Source organism: Carassius auratus, chromosome 19, assembly GCF_003368295.1.
Source record: "Carassius auratus strain Wakin chromosome 19, ASM336829v1, whole genome shotgun sequence".
Taxonomy (NCBI): domain Eukaryota; kingdom Metazoa; phylum Chordata; class Actinopteri; order Cypriniformes; family Cyprinidae; genus Carassius; species Carassius auratus.
In genome coordinates this window covers 25,500,771-25,517,408 of record NC_039261.1, presented here as the reverse complement: position 1 = coordinate 25,517,408, position 16,638 = coordinate 25,500,771, and the positions used below count along the sequence as shown (strand labels likewise).

Sequence of the window (16,638 nt, the reverse complement as noted above, 5' to 3'; positions counted from 1 at the left end):
TAGATATGCAGCCTATCACACAACAAGAACGTACCATTTTACCACATTTAAGACCAACACAATCCTCCCAACTGAACACACTAGCATTGATACCTTACAAATGGCGGCTATACCCATAATGCATTTCGTGTTCCACGAGTGTGACGTCACCTGACAATGAGCGATACAAAGTTGTCTGAAAATCGGTGAACTTACCCTTTAACCTAGGGTTGACAGTCAACCATTATCCAAATAACGTTACCCGTTTTTGAGCCGATTCCTCCGAACGGGTAAAATTACAAATATTAGAATTTGATGTTTAACATAGATGTTCAATTTAATGTAAAGATTATCATCAAATGACATACATTCAGCAATATACAATCTGAGACATTGGAAAAGGATATTGCTTCAACTTCTAGGCAAGAAAATACAGTAGCGACATTTATGGGGGAAACAACCGTTACATTTACACAGAAAATAATGTTTAAAATCGTGATTTATTTATTTTTCTTTCGTTGTACTAATGAATAAAATACTTAGGCTACAGGGCAGTTTTATAAACAGGCGCAATAAAACGTTAAGTTACAGTATCTTCTGAATGTTTAAATAGTCGAAAATAAAACAAACAGACACACACACACAGATAAAGGAGAGCTGAGTCTAGCGAGCGGGTTCAGGGTTCCTCTGCCAGGCGTTCAGGTCTGTGCACTGGAATCTGTAGCGCAGAAACCTCACTCGCGGCTTCATGTGGAAATCAGCAGGTATCTTCCAGTTCCACATTTTCTGCACCTTTCATAAAGCGCACACATCAGTTCAGTGAGGCCAAACAGCTTGACAGACGTTTACAAAATTTTTAAGTTAAGCCCAGTCTGTGGAACCGGGCCATAATGTGTGAACAATTAAATTGCCTATTAACTGTTTTTGCAATATTATTGAGATGGTTTGGGCCGTTTGTTTTGAATAGCTCTATTCATTTGATAGATGTTTCAGCATGAATGATCTGCATGGAGAATTTTCAGACCCACCTTCAGGACCCTGACCAGATGTGTGGTACTGTTCACCTGCTGATACTGGACAGAACAAGCAAAACAGAGAAAAGAGAAGAGCTGTTGAGCATCTGTTCACCAGCACTGGAGACACTCCATCATTGTTGCATCTCAATCAGACATAAACGGGGATTTATTCACAAGGTATTCATTATTTAATTTCTGTTCTAGAATTTTCTTTATTTGGTTTTATGAACGATATGTTTCATGGACAGGTTTGACATGGCTTTGAGGTGAAAGCGAGATAGATCATCAGAATGAATCGTGTGATTGAAGTGAAGGAGATCTGAACTCCCATGAAGCTTACCAGCTGGCTGTGTCTGTTCCGTAGCACCAGGTTGGCCTGTCAGAGGAGAACAAACCAGAGGTTTACATCAAAACCACTGATTTTATGAATTTACCCTGTTAGTTTACTTTAATATGTACGGGTTAGCAGGTAAAGCAGGTTTAGAGATGTAGTGTGAATCAAAAATGACATTTTGACATGATTTAAGAGACACTGATATTAAGAGACATTTAGTAGTGTATGCATTCATGCATGTATGTATGTATAGAAAAACTTACTTGGACTCCTGAGAGTCCCTTGAGGTTCAGCGGTAGCTTAAAAATAAAAATGAAAATTATACTTTTTCCTTATTGTGTGTTTGAACTGGTATTCACCACATTAAGGGAACCAAATGTCCCCACAATGATAGCAACACCACTTAATTCTGACCTTGTGGGGACATTTCTTAGGGCCCCATGAGGAAACAAGCTTCTAAATCATATAGAATGAAGTTCTTTGAAAATCTAAAAATTGTGTGAGGGGTGCAGTGATAGAAAATACATTTGGTTCAGTATAAAAAACATTATGCCTATGGAATGTCCCATAGGTATACCTGTGTGTGTGTGTGTGTGTGTCACCCACCTGTGCCCATGGCATCTGTCTGTGAGGAAACCCCTGTGAATGGATCCCCTGTGACTGGAGTTGAGTTTAAAAAAAGGTTTGTTTCATTTTTAACTTTTAATAAACGTTTGCCACAATTTCTGCTTTGTAAGCAGACCCTTGCGAAAATTGACCTTGGTAATCACAGTTTCCACCAAGTATCATTGTTATTGTACTCTACATTGTAGAATTTCCTTCAAACAGGCTTTCAGTATCTTTGTCATTCTTTCTGCAGAAACTACATTTACCATGGTACATTTTTATAAGGGCAGCTGAATGGTTAGTCCACCTGATGAGGCAGAGGTTTTCACACGTAATTTACCTGATAAGTCTGTCTGAACCATGCTACCATGTGTCTCTGAGGCATCTGAAAGTTTGACAAGAACATTTGAAATGCCAACATAAAAAATCATACAGTTTGTTACTTCAGCTGATTATTACATATATATTTATATCCATATTTTCTAAACATTTATATTATCTGTGACTTGCTCATTCTGATTTATTCATATAATCTAAAGGTCACTCACCTGTAAATCCAGTCCCAGTCGCACGCACAGAATCTGCTTTTTAGAAACACACACTACACATGAAAGCCTTGCATGAGTGATTGACTACATGTGTCTGGGTGCGCTGAGGAAACACGTTTACCTGTGTAACTCGGCACGCCGTCAGTCACAGCTAAGTTTCCCTGCCCTGAATAACAGGAAACAGCATGTCATAAATATTTCAGATTTACTTTAATTATTTCTTTGCATATTGTGTTGTACTCACCTGTCATGTCTGTTTGAGTCTGTCCTTCAGTCACTGGATCACCCGCCGCACCTGACCACATGGCTCCGTTATTAAAGGAACGTGCACAAAATCCAATGCTGCTTTACATTCACTCATGGTGTATTTCGTAAATAGTATGTTTGGTAAAATCTTAAAGATAATACCTGCCATATCTGTCTGCATGCTTGCACCGGTGACACCGTCAAATCCTTTGAGAAGCCAAGGCGAGTTTATGAAGCACATTTCAAACACAATGGTAATTTAAAATGCATTACATACAAAGAATTATATTAAAAATTAATCTTAAAGAAGCAAAGAGAGATGGATTTACAAAAAATAAGTGAATTATTTTATTATAATTATTATTTAATATATTAAACTGATAGATAAGGATTATTATGGAAGTCTGTAAATTCTATTATAATTCTGTTTATAAGTAACAAGTTAAACTTTTTTTTCAGAAATGCGAAATCTAAAGTCAGAATTGCGAGATATGAAAATTGCAATTGCAAGAATTACAAATTTAATATTTTATTTTGTGGCATAAAAAAACAAACAAACAAAATTGCGATATTTAAAATTTGAACTGCGAAATTTTTCTTGAATTTTAAATTCAGAATTCTGATTCCGGATTTCTTCAGAATTGCAAGAGATTGCAGAATTGCAGAATTCCACCACAGAAAAAAAAAAAAAAAAATATATATATATATATATATTTTAATCTGTGGTGGAAACAGGCTTCTATATGTGGTTACCTACCGGTCGTGTCAGCGTAAGGACTGAGAGTGTGGTCACTTTGATCTAGAGCACCAACTGAAAATAAAAGCAACAACAAAAATAGTTTCTAAAAGGGCGAAGTGGTTTAATATTTGATTAATATATGTGTAAAGATGATTAGTGTTGACTTATTAGTGCTGTTCCAAAATCTAGTGGGATACCTTGTTGTCTAAATAGATAGGTGCCTTTCTATATATAAAATAGTATTTGGAAGACTTAACTCATAAGTTTGAAGTTAGCATGCTGGTAGGTGAATGACAAGTCTAATTCCCCTCAAAGCATTCTGGGATTGTTTTCCCAAATACCTTAGGTTTTTGGGTATGCATTAAATAATGCTGCCGACCTCACTGTGTGAGCAAACCAATGATGTATAGGAAGGCAAAATTTCATTTAAGGCAAGACGTTAGAAGTGAATATGTTGACAATTTAACTATTGTTTAAATAACTAAGTTTCCCACTTAAAAAAAAAAAAAAAAAAGAAAGTAGTACACTAGCATATAGATGTGATGTGAGCTAAAATCAACAAAACTCTGATATTTGTTTTCATGGCTTTAAACCTGCCATGAAAAATATTTTTCGTATTGAGCACAAGCCTTTGGTAAACCCACACAACCCCACTATTCTAGACAGACTAGCCAGGAGAAGTCCCATAAACATTGAATTATGACTAACAAATCAATTGACTTTCAGTGGTGTGATAGAACCAGGTGATATATTACCAGCTGTGTGATGTATCTCCACTGCAGCGTCCTGATGGCCTGTTCCGCCTGTTTGGAAAGATACTGGAAATATTCACATCAATTCCAGGATATTAGTCCATCAATAATATGACGTTGTGAATGTGTGTTGATTGATTGTGTTTGTTTTATAGCTAGATACATACTGATGTTGAGATGAATGCCTGGAGGGTCACCTGTGAATGAATCCAGACACACACTGTAGTTCTATCCTGTTCATAGGTTTCATATGCTTTTATAGACATTTCAACATACCTTTCTGCATGCCTACCACAGGTTTGTGCCGACCGTTTCCATTTCCTGTAATGCAATTATGAATCATGTGTCAAAATGATACTTTATGATGAAATCCCTGCAGGTGGTCAACCACCTAAAACAGCTTGGACCATGGAAAAGTAGCCAACAACTGCTATGATTGGAATTTTGTTGATTGTAACTCACCATTTGTATCAGGTAAATCTGCACCATTATTATCTGCCCCACCATCTGAGGAGAACAACAAAACTGATAAATATAATATCGTATCTCATATATATATATATTTCAACTTTACTAATACATATAACAATTGCATTTTTATTAACTTTTTATTAACATTTACAAAGATTAATAAATGTGGCACTAAATGTCAAAATAAATGTCAAAGGAATAGCTCACCAAAACATATGAACATTTGCTGGAAAAAAAAATTACTCTTAGCCCAAGATTTAGATGAGTTTGTTTCTTTATCAAAACAGATTTTGAGAAATTTTGCAGAATGGGTGCCGTCAAAATGAAGGTCCATGCAGCTTTTCGCTTTACAAGTGAAGTTTTTTTCACAATAACAGATTGGATCCTCATTCTGACGGCACCCATTCAGTGTGAGCAATTGATGTAATGCTACATTTCTGGATGTCTGTTAAAGAAAAAACCTGTCTATCTTGGATGGCCTGAGGGTGAGAAAATTTACAGCAATTTCTTTTTTACTATTCCTTTAACAAATGAGGCTTTGTTGCAAACTTTTACTAAAATAGTTGTCTTACCTGAATAATCTAAGAAGGAATGGCCCGGATGTGACATTGTGCCAAAGATTACTGAAGAATCTGTAAAAATCAGATTAAACTTCAATTTTTTTTTGCATTTTATGTCACTTTCCGTTTCCACCAATCTATGCAGGATTTTTGCTGAAAATGTTGTTTAACATCAGTTTACCTGTTGTATCAACTGGTGATTTGGATTGGGCTCCATTATCAGCCATGTCTGGAGATATTATAAAAGATATTATTAGAAACATAATATACTTTTACAAATGTAATGCTAGTAAACCTATTAATACTTTACTTACTGATTGAATGAGTATAAACACCATTCCCATTGTCAACAGACAGGTAATCCAGTCCTGGAGAGTCTGATATACAGAACAAGGGACAATCTGTCTTGTGTCATTCCACCTATTGTTCCTTCATTCTACCAGTTGTTCTATCTATCCATCTTAAAAGCTCCTACACTCATTCAGTAAACTGAGTTATGAGCTCAGTGATCAGTCTGTGTAATTCAAACGGATGCATGAAACCCCAGTGACCTCTCATGACACTAAAAACGTCTCTGAAAGTTGTCGTAATGCCCCCTTCGGAGCCAGTGTCAGGATTGTAAGTCTGACAGAGTTTATTAGACGTGTGCTGGGATAATCCCACGGCTACTGGGGTAAAAGCACTCTAAATTTACAGGACCTAAAGGAGCGCAGAGCGGCAGCCAGCAGCCATTACCTGGAGGAGCTTCTAGAACCGGACCGCCACTGGACGGGTGCCCTGGACTCAGGCCAGCGGCTGGAAAGGAGAACCAGTGAGAGAAAAAGGACAGCTTTGATTCACACCAGTCGTCTTTCAATAAATTATTAGGTAGAGAACAGGATCTGGCTGGTTTATTCTGTTCGCGCGGCCCATAATTAGTACAGCATGACAGCTGGACAGAAGGAGGGGAGGCTCTCAGTGCCGTATGTGAGCCGTTTCACAGCATGGGCATAAAAGTAAATCAAGTGAACTTAACAAGTGTGGGACGTCCTTTTTTGCTACAAGGCCAATGAGATCATTAGAAAGCAATTCAGATGGCCGCAGCCCAAAAGCCATAAACATCAAGCCTGGATGAGTTGAAGTGGACGCTTACCTGCCGAATCCACCTGAAATGCGAGTCCCATGTGATCTGTTGAGACAGCGTCAGTTACTAGGTATGTGTGTGGAACGTCTGGAGGACTGTCTAAGAGGTCTAAAAGCGTACCTAGCCCGTCTGTTTGGGTGTCTGGACCAAAGGTCTCTCCTATTCCACCTGTAGAGGGAGACATTCTGGTCCACACTGAGAATCACATTCAGTATTTCTTCCACTCATTAATGAGAACAAAGAAATGCTCACCCATCAAGCCAACGAGGAAGTCATGGCTTGACTGATCTGTTATGCCTGCAATAAAAATGTGCAGTTAAATGTTTGAGTTCCTAGTACGGTCTGATGCTCACATTATTATTTAGTGAATATGTATAAAGTTTTTGATTTTAAATGTATACACTAGATTAAAGGTTGGTTTCAGTAATGTTTAAGAAGTCTGATCAAAAATACAGTCTTAATTTTAATACTTTTAAAATGTTGTTAATTCCTGTGACACAAAGTAAAAACTGAAAACACTGTAAGTATACTTTTTTCTATCTCAGAAATGAATGGTTTTTCGGTAGGATTTTAAATCATGCTTTTATACCTGTTCCTTGTATCTGAGATGTGCCTGCCATGAAATGATCCATGCCTGCAAATTAACAGCAGAGACAGTTAGTTAGTTTTTATTTTTCATGTCATATGAAATGTCAATCAATTAAAACAAATTTTTTCCTCACCTGTAAATCCTGTTTCTCCTCCATTCAGAAGCTGTTTGTGTCCATTGCCTATGAGAGGAACCCGATTAAAAAGACTACATCACTCATTCTTCTGATTAATATGGTGCACAATTTTGTTTGATGTGCATTAACACACAATGACACTCACCGTTAGATTCTATCTCAGGGGTTTCTGAATGTACAAGACAAAAATGACATAATTATGATTTAATAGAAAACATTTTGTAAACTGAATGTAAACTTTAATGTTCATCACCAGGAGATTCTATTTGAGATCCATCATGAGCTGTTTCCCCTGATGCAAGAAGACAAGATGTGTTCTTGATTATTGTGTAAAGCATTTAAAAAGTAAGAAAAGACCTCCATGAGATACAATAGCAAGACCCTGGTATACACATACCATTTTCATTCTGTGAGCCATCTGTTTGTGGAGCGAATCCCTCTGACCCTGAACACACACGCAAAGAGCATTATGATTGTATAACTTTTGCATAGATCTTTTACTTGAAGCCTTATATATAATAAAAATAAAATAATTTTTTAAGGAATTGTTCACCCGAAATTTAAAAGTTGCTGAAAATGTATTCACCCTCAGGTTATCGAAGATGGGTAAGTTTGTTTCTTCATTGAAACAGATTTCTCATCTACAACTTGGATGGCCTGAGGGTCAGCAAATTTTCAGTTTTGGGTGAACTATTGCATCTTTTTGATTGAAATACCTGCAGGCTGTGATTGGACCTCAGAGGAAACTACACCCACACCGTCTGACATCTGTCCTGCTGAAGCCTGGCCAAATGTTTGGCTGGATATCATTGTGGACCCATGACCTGCTGCTATGTGGCCTGATGACCCTTGACCTGATGACACTGTGATATTGACAATGATATCTCGGTATGAGGTGAATGCTATATTTAGATGTTATGTGCATAATATAAATACACATTATAAGGCATGGCTGCCTTAGGATAAACAGAACAACCTCTTACCAGCAGAAATGGAAACCGAATGGACGCCCCCATCTGTGCCTGAAACAAATTAAACATATTGGGTTTCTGATTTTACTAAAATTTCAAATATTTGAGATCATATTTTGAACATTTTGTTTCTAAATGCCATTACCAGGGACTTTTGATCCCGAACCTCCATTAGCACCTGCTCCTCCAGCTCCTACACCTGAGAATAATTCCCTTTATCACTCTTCATGTAATGCACTACTGTTTAACCATTAATTTATTTAAAGAAATTACTACTTTTCCTCTTACCCCAAACTGTTGTTATTGTTAAGTTGTTATATATTATATTACAGGTGCTGGTCATATAATTAGAATATAATCAAAAAGTTTATTTATTTCACTAGTTCCATTCAAAAAGTGAAACTTGTATATTATATCCATTCATTACACACAGACTGATATATTTCTAATGTTTATTTCTTTTAATTTTGATGATTATTACTGACAACTAAGGAAAATCCCAAATTCAGAAATCTCAGAAAATTTGAATATTACTTAAGACCAATAAAAAGAAAGGAGTTTTAGAAATCTTAGCCAACTGAAATGTATGGATATGAAAAGTATGAGCATGTACAGTACTCTATACTTAGTTGGGGCTCCCTTTTGCCTGAATTACTGCAGCGATGTGGCGTGGCATGGAGTCGATCAGTCCGTGACATGCTCAGGTGTTATGAGAGCCCAGGTTGCTCTGATAGTGGTCTTCAGCTCTTCTGCATTGTTGGGTCTGGCATATTGTATCTTCCTCTTCACAATACCCCATAGCTTTTCTATGGGGTTCAGGTCAGGTGTGTTTGCTGGCCAATTAAAAACCGGGATACCATTGTCCTTAAACCAGGTACTGGTAGCTTTGGCACTGTGTGCAGGTGCCAAGTCCTGTTGAAAAATGAAATCTGCATCTCCATAAAGTTGGTCAGCAGCAGGAAGCAGGAAGTGCTCTAAAACTTCCTGGTATTCGGCTGTGTTGAACTTGGAACTTGGAAACACAGTGGACCAACACCAGCAGATGACATGGCACCGCAAACCATCACTGACTGTGGAAACTTTACACTGGACCTTAAGCAACATTGATTGTGTGCCTTTCCTTTCTTCCTCCAGACGCTGGGACCCTGATTTCTAAAGGAAATGTAAAATTTACTTACATCAGAGAACATAACTGTGGACAACTCAGCAGCTGTCCAGTCCTTTTTAAAGCCAGACGCTTCTGACGCTGTCTGTTGTTTAAGAGTTGCTTGACACAAGGAATGCGACAGCTGAAACCATGTCTTGCATACATCTGTGCAAAGTGATTCTTGAAGCACTGACTCCAGCTGCAGTCCACCTTTGTGAATCTCCCCCACATTTTTGAATGGGTTTTGTTTTTTGGGTGTGGTTATACCTATTACTTGTACACTTTCTTTCTACCACATCTTTTCCTTCCCTTCGCCTCTTAATGTGCTTGGACACAGAGCTCTGTGAACAGCCAGCCTCTTTTGCAATGACCTTTTGTGTCTTGCCCTCCTTGTGCAAGGTGTCAATGGTCGTCTTTTGGACAACTGTCAAGTCAGCAGTCTTCCCCATGATTGTGTAGCCGACAGAACTAGACTGAGAGACCATTTAAAGGCCTTTGAAGGTATTTTGAGTTAATTAGCTGATTAGAGTTTGTCACCAGGTGTCTTCAATATTGAACCTTTTCACAATATTCAAATTTTCTGAGTTACTGAATTTTTTATTTTACTTAGTTGTCAGTTTTAATTATGAATTTTTTTTTAAATATATCAGTCTGTGTGTAATGAATGAATATAATATACAAGTTTCACTTTTTGAATGGAATTAGTGAAATAAATCTACTTTTTGATGATATTCTAATTATATGACCAGCACCTGTATATTATATTATTTATATAAAAATTAATGGTTGTATTAAACATTTTAGTATTTTAAGGTAAATATAAAAGTGACATATAAATGTGCAACTTTTATTTTATTTTATTTATGTCAGAATCAGTGATCAGGTACCTGGAGGAACTATGTCTGATTTGGACCCATCTTGTCCACCATAACTTGCATCTGTAAGTAAAATGAATACAGTGATTAGGCAGTCAACTTGTTAGGGCAAAAAGAAAACCATATACAGCAGGTGAACAGGTCCAGTACCATGAGAACTAGAGCCAGATGGGCGAGATAACCCGTCTCTTCCATTACTTCCTGTAACCCACAAAGAAACATTTCTGAGAGAACATCCCTTGTCCAGTAATGAAAGATAGATGTCAATACTGATACTGCTCCAATAATCCAATGACATGACACGCAGTTAGTGGTTTCATTAACAGCAAAACTAATGATTCACCACCATGAACCACCCTGTTTTTTTTATTTTATTTTTTATTATTATGGATGCAGATTCGAAAAATAGTGCCTATTAGGCACTAGCACGTCATTTTCACACTAAATACAATGTGCATTTTGTAGCATTTTTGCATTCTACAACAATTTGTAAGGTTAGGAAGTCTTGTTATATCCCTTAATCATTGTAAAAAACTGCCATAAAGACAAGATTACTATCTTTCTCTGAGCCCAGTACAACTATTTGTTAAATTCTCAGCCACTTTTCACATGTACGAACATTATTTATGCCTAATTTCAAGGTCAGCAACAGAAGAAAATGAAAACATGATCTAGAGCTTCAAACATTTTCCTACATGCAAACAGCAACAGAAAATGACAGATTTTGTGGAAAATGTATATTTATAAATTTATTTTGAACATATGTTTTTCTAATTCTTTGCATATTATGAGTTAAATTATAAATTTTGAATACTTGTGTTTTTGTGAAAACCTTTGACATTTGGCTGCTTTTGTTGTTTCATAAGTGCATTAAGGCAGATAAATACATACATTTGTGAAAAAATATTTTTATTTTTAACTCCGTATCATCAAATTAGGTAATATTAGGTAATATATATATATATATATATATATATATATTTTTTTTTTACAATAGTAGGTTATATCATATTCTGACTGAAATGCTGGTTACCGTTTGCTCCATTTGAAGCTGTTGATGTGCTGCCTGATGCTGTAATGACAAAAACACCAGTTAAGTTTCTGATTGGCCAAGAAAGAGAAAATATATCTAGATTTGACCTCATGATGTTTGGCTATGACCGTGCGTATATAACTCTGTAGTGCATTTCCTACATAAGGTCAGTCTGTGTTGCTTTTCTAAAGTGTGGCTTCTGTGAAAGTTTTTCCCCTGATAGATCAGGTTCACACTTACAGACTTGGCCAGTTTGAGTGCCGCCATTAAGTTTCTGACCTGGGAAACGAGAGCAAAGGTTTTGTCAAAAGATGTATTGGACTTCAGAAAGGCCATTGAGCTCTCAACAAATTCACCTTTCACCAGAGGTCATGAGAGGCTAATGCACTCCGAAAAGAACTTGTTTTTGCGTTATCGAGTAGACTTTCCTTACCGTTTGGGGATTGGCCCGCGATGGCGCTGCCAGGAGTCATACCTTGGAGAAAAACAGCCCTTCAGTCTAAAGTGCATAAGGTCCTGAAACATCGGCCCAACAATCATGCAATCTCACTGCGCTACAGGCCTCTGTTTTCCACGGATCTGTGCACCTGATGTTTCGTCTTTCCACATTTATTAATAAATCGAGCAATGTCGTTCAGCCACATACCTGATCCCTAAACCAGATTAAGTACTGATTGACTCTGCTTACTGAGTAGGGTGCACCCAGTGAACTATTTTCCAGTGCTGAGAGGTTCAGTGTTCTCTGCCTCCAGCTCTAAAGAGGATTAGCTTCACCTTACCCAAGCCTTTGGGTGCTGCAGTGGCCTGATGCGATCCGGCTCCTTTAGGAAAAGAGGGAGAGGAACAAGAAACATATTCTTACACAGATTCCCAGAGATCATTTCTCACAGGCCAATCAAACTATTCTGGCCAGGAGGCTTCATAAAAGACAGACACTCTTTTTACACGTGCTTAAGGGGTTTTGCATCTTGTATAAACCAGCTATATACATTTTAAGTTGTTTTTATTGGCTTTTATGTGCATTTTAGATCTGATTTGAGTTTAGTTTTTGCAATGTCGCTACCCCATTAGAACTAAATGTATCATGAGTATTTAGTCTTTAACACTGGTACTATGGTTGTATCAGATGGCAATGCTATGGTATTTTAAAATATATTATGGTACTTAAATCCATGTAGGAATGTTGCAAATACTATATCATGGTATACCGAAGTTTGATAAGATTACCACCACTGTACTAGGTTTTCTGTATGGTTACTATACTTTAAAATCTTAATAATCAAGCTTAGAAAAACAAAGTATTATCATTGATCCCATGTCCAAAAATCATTGAATACCAACAAAAAGTACTACAGTACTTTTTTTGTAAGTGCAATTTCTGATTATGGCAGAACCCCAAATGTTTTGAATAGCTCAGCCTCATTAAGAAAAACTGACTTTTGAAGTAAATTATGACTTATTATGTGATTATTAAAGATGACTGAGGTTTTGCACAATGGTGGTTAGTTGTGAACTTGTCACCCACCCTTCATATGCTGACCTTTGGAGTCATCATCATCTGTAAAGAAAAGGGAAAATCGATACAGTTTATAACAACCGCTCCTTTGTTTAGCCCTTCTCCTCTTTCTGTCCGAGTCCACAGAGTTTAGAATTCACTGATCTGTTTTAAGTTAAATGCTCTTTTATTTTCTCTTTGAGACTGCATTTACCCACTTTGATGGGTTTATGAATCTGAACGGATTAAAAATAAATTCAGGTTTACTTTAGAACTGTTTATCACGAACATTATAGAATTAACTTCTCATCTTGTCCTTTTGCAGGATCACATCTAGTGTCAAAGTGTCTACAATATGAGCTCCTTGGTGTGGTACGGTCGGCTCTCATCAGGATGTTGATGAAGTAACATCTAAAAGAACTTCATCCCCTACCCTCTTCCTCCTCAGACAGTTCTTCTTCACCCTCTTCAGCCTCAAAGTCATTTTCCTCAGGCTCCTTATCTGTCCGGAGAAATAACTGAGCTGTTTAATGAACATGGGCGCTGTATGTTAAACATAGGAGTGTGTCATTAAATAATCCCTCTGGGAAAGGAGCTCATACCTTCAACAGGAGCCGTTGATACGGTGGACGCCAGAAACACTACAGCCACTGAAGCAATTACAAGATTTCTGTGAAAGCAAAATGATAAGAGTCCAGAATAAGCACATGTGAAGCATTTCTCAAAAATCTGACAATGGGAATTCAAATTAATTCTCTTGAGAAATGCATGCTTTTAATATTAGATGAATTCAAATTTAACTTGCATACAATGTTCGTTCATCAATTTATGCTCCAAGTTTTTCATTGTTTAATCATAAAGCATTCAGTTATCAGACATTACATCACGTTTTATTATTAAAAGAGATTCCCAGCATTAAATTATTGGAGCAACACAGACTTTAAACCAGATATAAGTCATAAGCATCAAATCCTATCCAAAACATGCTTTTAGTCTATTAAAAAAAACATTCTTGTAGCTTAAACACAGTGCTAGGAACACCAAAGTTATGGGTTTGATTCCTAAGGAATATAATAATGAATGCATGTTAAATAAATGCATAAACCCCTCATTCAAGGCCATTGATAAACCAATCCACTGCTTATTCTTGATAGATAGATAGATAGATAGATAGATAGATAGATAGATAGATAGATAGATAGATAGATAGATAGATAGATAGATAGATAGATAGATAGATAATTGCTCATTCAGTTAGTCCGCTGATGTCAGTTTCAGAGATATTAGTTGTTCTGTATCAATCATCATTGACTTACCGTGACAGCATCTTTAGCACAGGTCTATGTGGGAAACTGTGCAGCAGACGTAAAGCAACCAGCAAACGTGCGTTTGACTTCCTTATGCTAGACTGGCCAGCAAAATACTTTTTATACCCTTGCAGCCCCCCATCTTGGTAAGGGGCAGGACTTCTAACCCCAGCCCCTGCCATTCAACCTGCTCCCACCAATCAAACCACGAGTGAGTACTGACACATTTTTGATTCATAATTTATATTCAGATCAGATCTGCAGTGTCTTCACTTATCAAAGTGCAGAAATGATGAGGAATATCTTCTGCGCGTTTGCTGTTGACTGATTATACCAAAAAATTGGATGAATAGCATACAAATTCATGGTATGTCCCATCATCTCTCTGGCCCAGCAGGCAGCGTGGAATCAGTAAGGCAGCTCAACCAGTGGAGGGCACCTACACAACATCACACACAGACCAGAGCCACAGGAACTCATGCAGGAAGTTACAGGTGTTTTCTCATTTGTTCACCCTTGGAAAACAAGATCACCTAGCTGGTTTTAGATCAGAGGTTTTCTGATGGTTCTTTCACGCTTGTTTTGTGATTTGGTTCTTACAAAAACACTGCAATACTCTAAAGAATGGATAATGGTGGACCTTATTTTGAAGCATATGCTTTTATTTAATAAATCATATTTTCATATTTATTTAAATTTTATATCAGACATTTTATATCATACATTTCTTTATTTACATCTTTATCTTTTTATTTATTTATCTTTTTATTTACTTTTATAGTTTATAATTTATTTTATTCAGATTTTTATTTTCACCTTTGTTTACAAAAAACATTATCAAAAAATCAGTAAGCATTTTTTTTACATTTTTACAACTGACATTATAATATAAAATGACATCTCACACCTTAAAGTACAATATTTCTAAATATTGAATAACAAAAAATAAGGCATCTATATTAATCAATGTATATAGTCTAGAAATGTGTAACTTTTTTTATTGTTGCATTTATTTATGCATGATATTCAGTAAATAAAGACCACAAGTGTTGCTAGGCCTTTTCGAGAAAGACAATAACTTAATGACTTGTGATGGATTAGCGTGGTCCATTCAAGTACTATGGTATCTGTGTTTTGCATAAGCTAATGCTCCTGTCCCCTCACAGTAACAGAATATCTGGCAGCTCTCAGGAAGATTGCATTCCTGTAGCGAGTGCCAGTTAACATCAAGCTGTTTTACAATGTAACGAACACCAGCGGGCCTCGAAATGCATTTCTGTGATAAACTCCTCCAAATGGACGTGTGTCACAACAAAGCTAATGAGCTCTTGAGCTAAACAAGCTTTCTTTGTTGAACTGTATGTGTGTGTGTGTGTGTGTGTATTTCGATTGATCTGAACTATCATATTAAAATAATACATGAATCCAAACAATGTAAAAGATGTTAGCTTACATTATGTGTAACTACAGCTAGCTTTTGTTTTAGTTATTTCCTGCTAGAAATATTAGGCTCATTTGCTTTTGGAAGAATCAGTTGTTCATAAAAATGCTTTGCATGTACTCGAGTACTAGACTACTATTGCTAGTAGAAATGTCCACCTGCTGGTACAGTGTCAATCCCAGGAGCAGTGTGGAATGACAAGACATATTGAAAAGCTGTATTATTACACATCAGCTGCTCTTGTTGGCAGATGTGGCCAGATTTCTGCTGGCCAGTTTGATGTCCTGTGTCTTCCCTCATTCCTGCAGGCCTGCCTGATCTCAAACAAAAGCTCTCTGTTAGGTGCTTGAAACCATAGCGCTCTTGGAGCCTACCTTGGTGTCGAGATTAGAAGTGCCAGTCCAGGATCTGTTCAGCTCGGCTGCCGTGCATGGAGACTGTGCTCGGACCATATGGAAAAAGACCGACCACCACAGTTGTATCCTACGGCAAAAGTATATTTTTCCACACTCTCAATATATTTTGGTAAATAAAAATAACAAAATGTACTCCAGAGGCAAAAAAATTATGTCAGTGTAATGCATGCCATTTGTTGTGTTATAGTTGTGGCAATACGTATTGATAATTAATATATAATATATACAATTATATATAGAAACTTGATATAAATGTATATTATTAATGCTCTCTTTCTTTATATATATATATACATTTTAATTATAATAATTATAAATTAATATATATTTAATTTATTGTATATTTGTAAATTGTCCCAATAGTCATTAAAATCACTATTTTGTCCTTTTTTATCTTTTATGTATTATTTTATATTGCTTTTATTAATTTTTTTTATAAAAATAAGTTATATATTTATATAATAAGTTATATGTATATATATATATATATATATATATATATATATATATATATATATATATATTTTTTTTTTTTTTTTTTTTTAATTTTCAGTAATATTTTAAATATATATATGACATTTTGGAGAAACACAAAAATCTTTAGTCTTAGTGGAGCACAGGAGAGCAGGAAGTGAGAAGTGAGTTCTACTGTGGTCCAGCACAAACACAGATTAAACCACACACACACACACACATGCACATACAGACCTGCACATTTTCTCATACAGATTCCTGTTCTGTTCTCAGATTTCAGCTCCATCCAGAGCTCTGTTAGGACTTTTTGTCTCCGTGGTCACGAGCCACCTCTGATCGTCCTGAAGGAGCCATTCTGTTTAGAAACTCGATCTGTCTGA

At 36.4% G+C, this 16,638-nt stretch overlaps 1 protein-coding gene across 9 annotated transcripts; it reads right to left on the bottom strand.

Annotated features, from left to right (window-relative positions):
- Positions 1-297: 297 nt before the first annotated feature.
- On the bottom strand, positions 298-14,013 carry LOC113119947 (uncharacterized PE-PGRS family protein PE_PGRS54). Of its 9 annotated transcripts, none has more exons than XM_026289699.1 (40): positions 13,937-14,013; positions 13,223-13,290; positions 13,054-13,122; positions 12,651-12,683; positions 11,905-11,946; positions 11,559-11,600; positions 11,366-11,404; positions 11,126-11,164; positions 10,243-10,293; positions 10,105-10,155; positions 8,216-8,269; positions 8,083-8,121; positions 7,816-7,962; positions 7,497-7,544; positions 7,353-7,391; positions 7,245-7,268; positions 7,097-7,144; positions 6,964-7,008; positions 6,627-6,671; positions 6,495-6,542; positions 6,384-6,419; positions 5,987-6,046; positions 5,566-5,628; positions 5,433-5,480; positions 5,264-5,323; positions 4,683-4,727; positions 4,497-4,541; positions 4,388-4,417; positions 4,224-4,286; positions 3,487-3,540; positions 2,892-2,936; positions 2,728-2,778; positions 2,605-2,649; positions 2,484-2,536; positions 2,276-2,320; positions 1,936-1,989; positions 1,593-1,628; positions 1,336-1,371; positions 1,008-1,052; positions 298-771 (listed from the first exon to the last, which is right to left on the bottom strand). In XM_026289699.1, the coding sequence occupies exons 1-40, from the start codon at positions 13,945-13,947 to the stop codon at positions 643-645; spliced, it is 2,025 nt and encodes a 674-aa protein (XP_026145484.1). In that variant the 5' UTR covers positions 13,948-14,013; the 3' UTR covers positions 298-642. The 9 variants fall into 9 exon arrangements, with proteins under 9 accessions (XP_026145484.1, XP_026145490.1, XP_026145491.1 ...); XM_026289705.1 differs by having other exon boundaries at positions 2,484-2,519; XM_026289706.1 differs by having other exon boundaries at positions 2,484-2,516.
- Between the last annotated feature and the right edge of the window lie 2,625 nt (positions 14,014-16,638).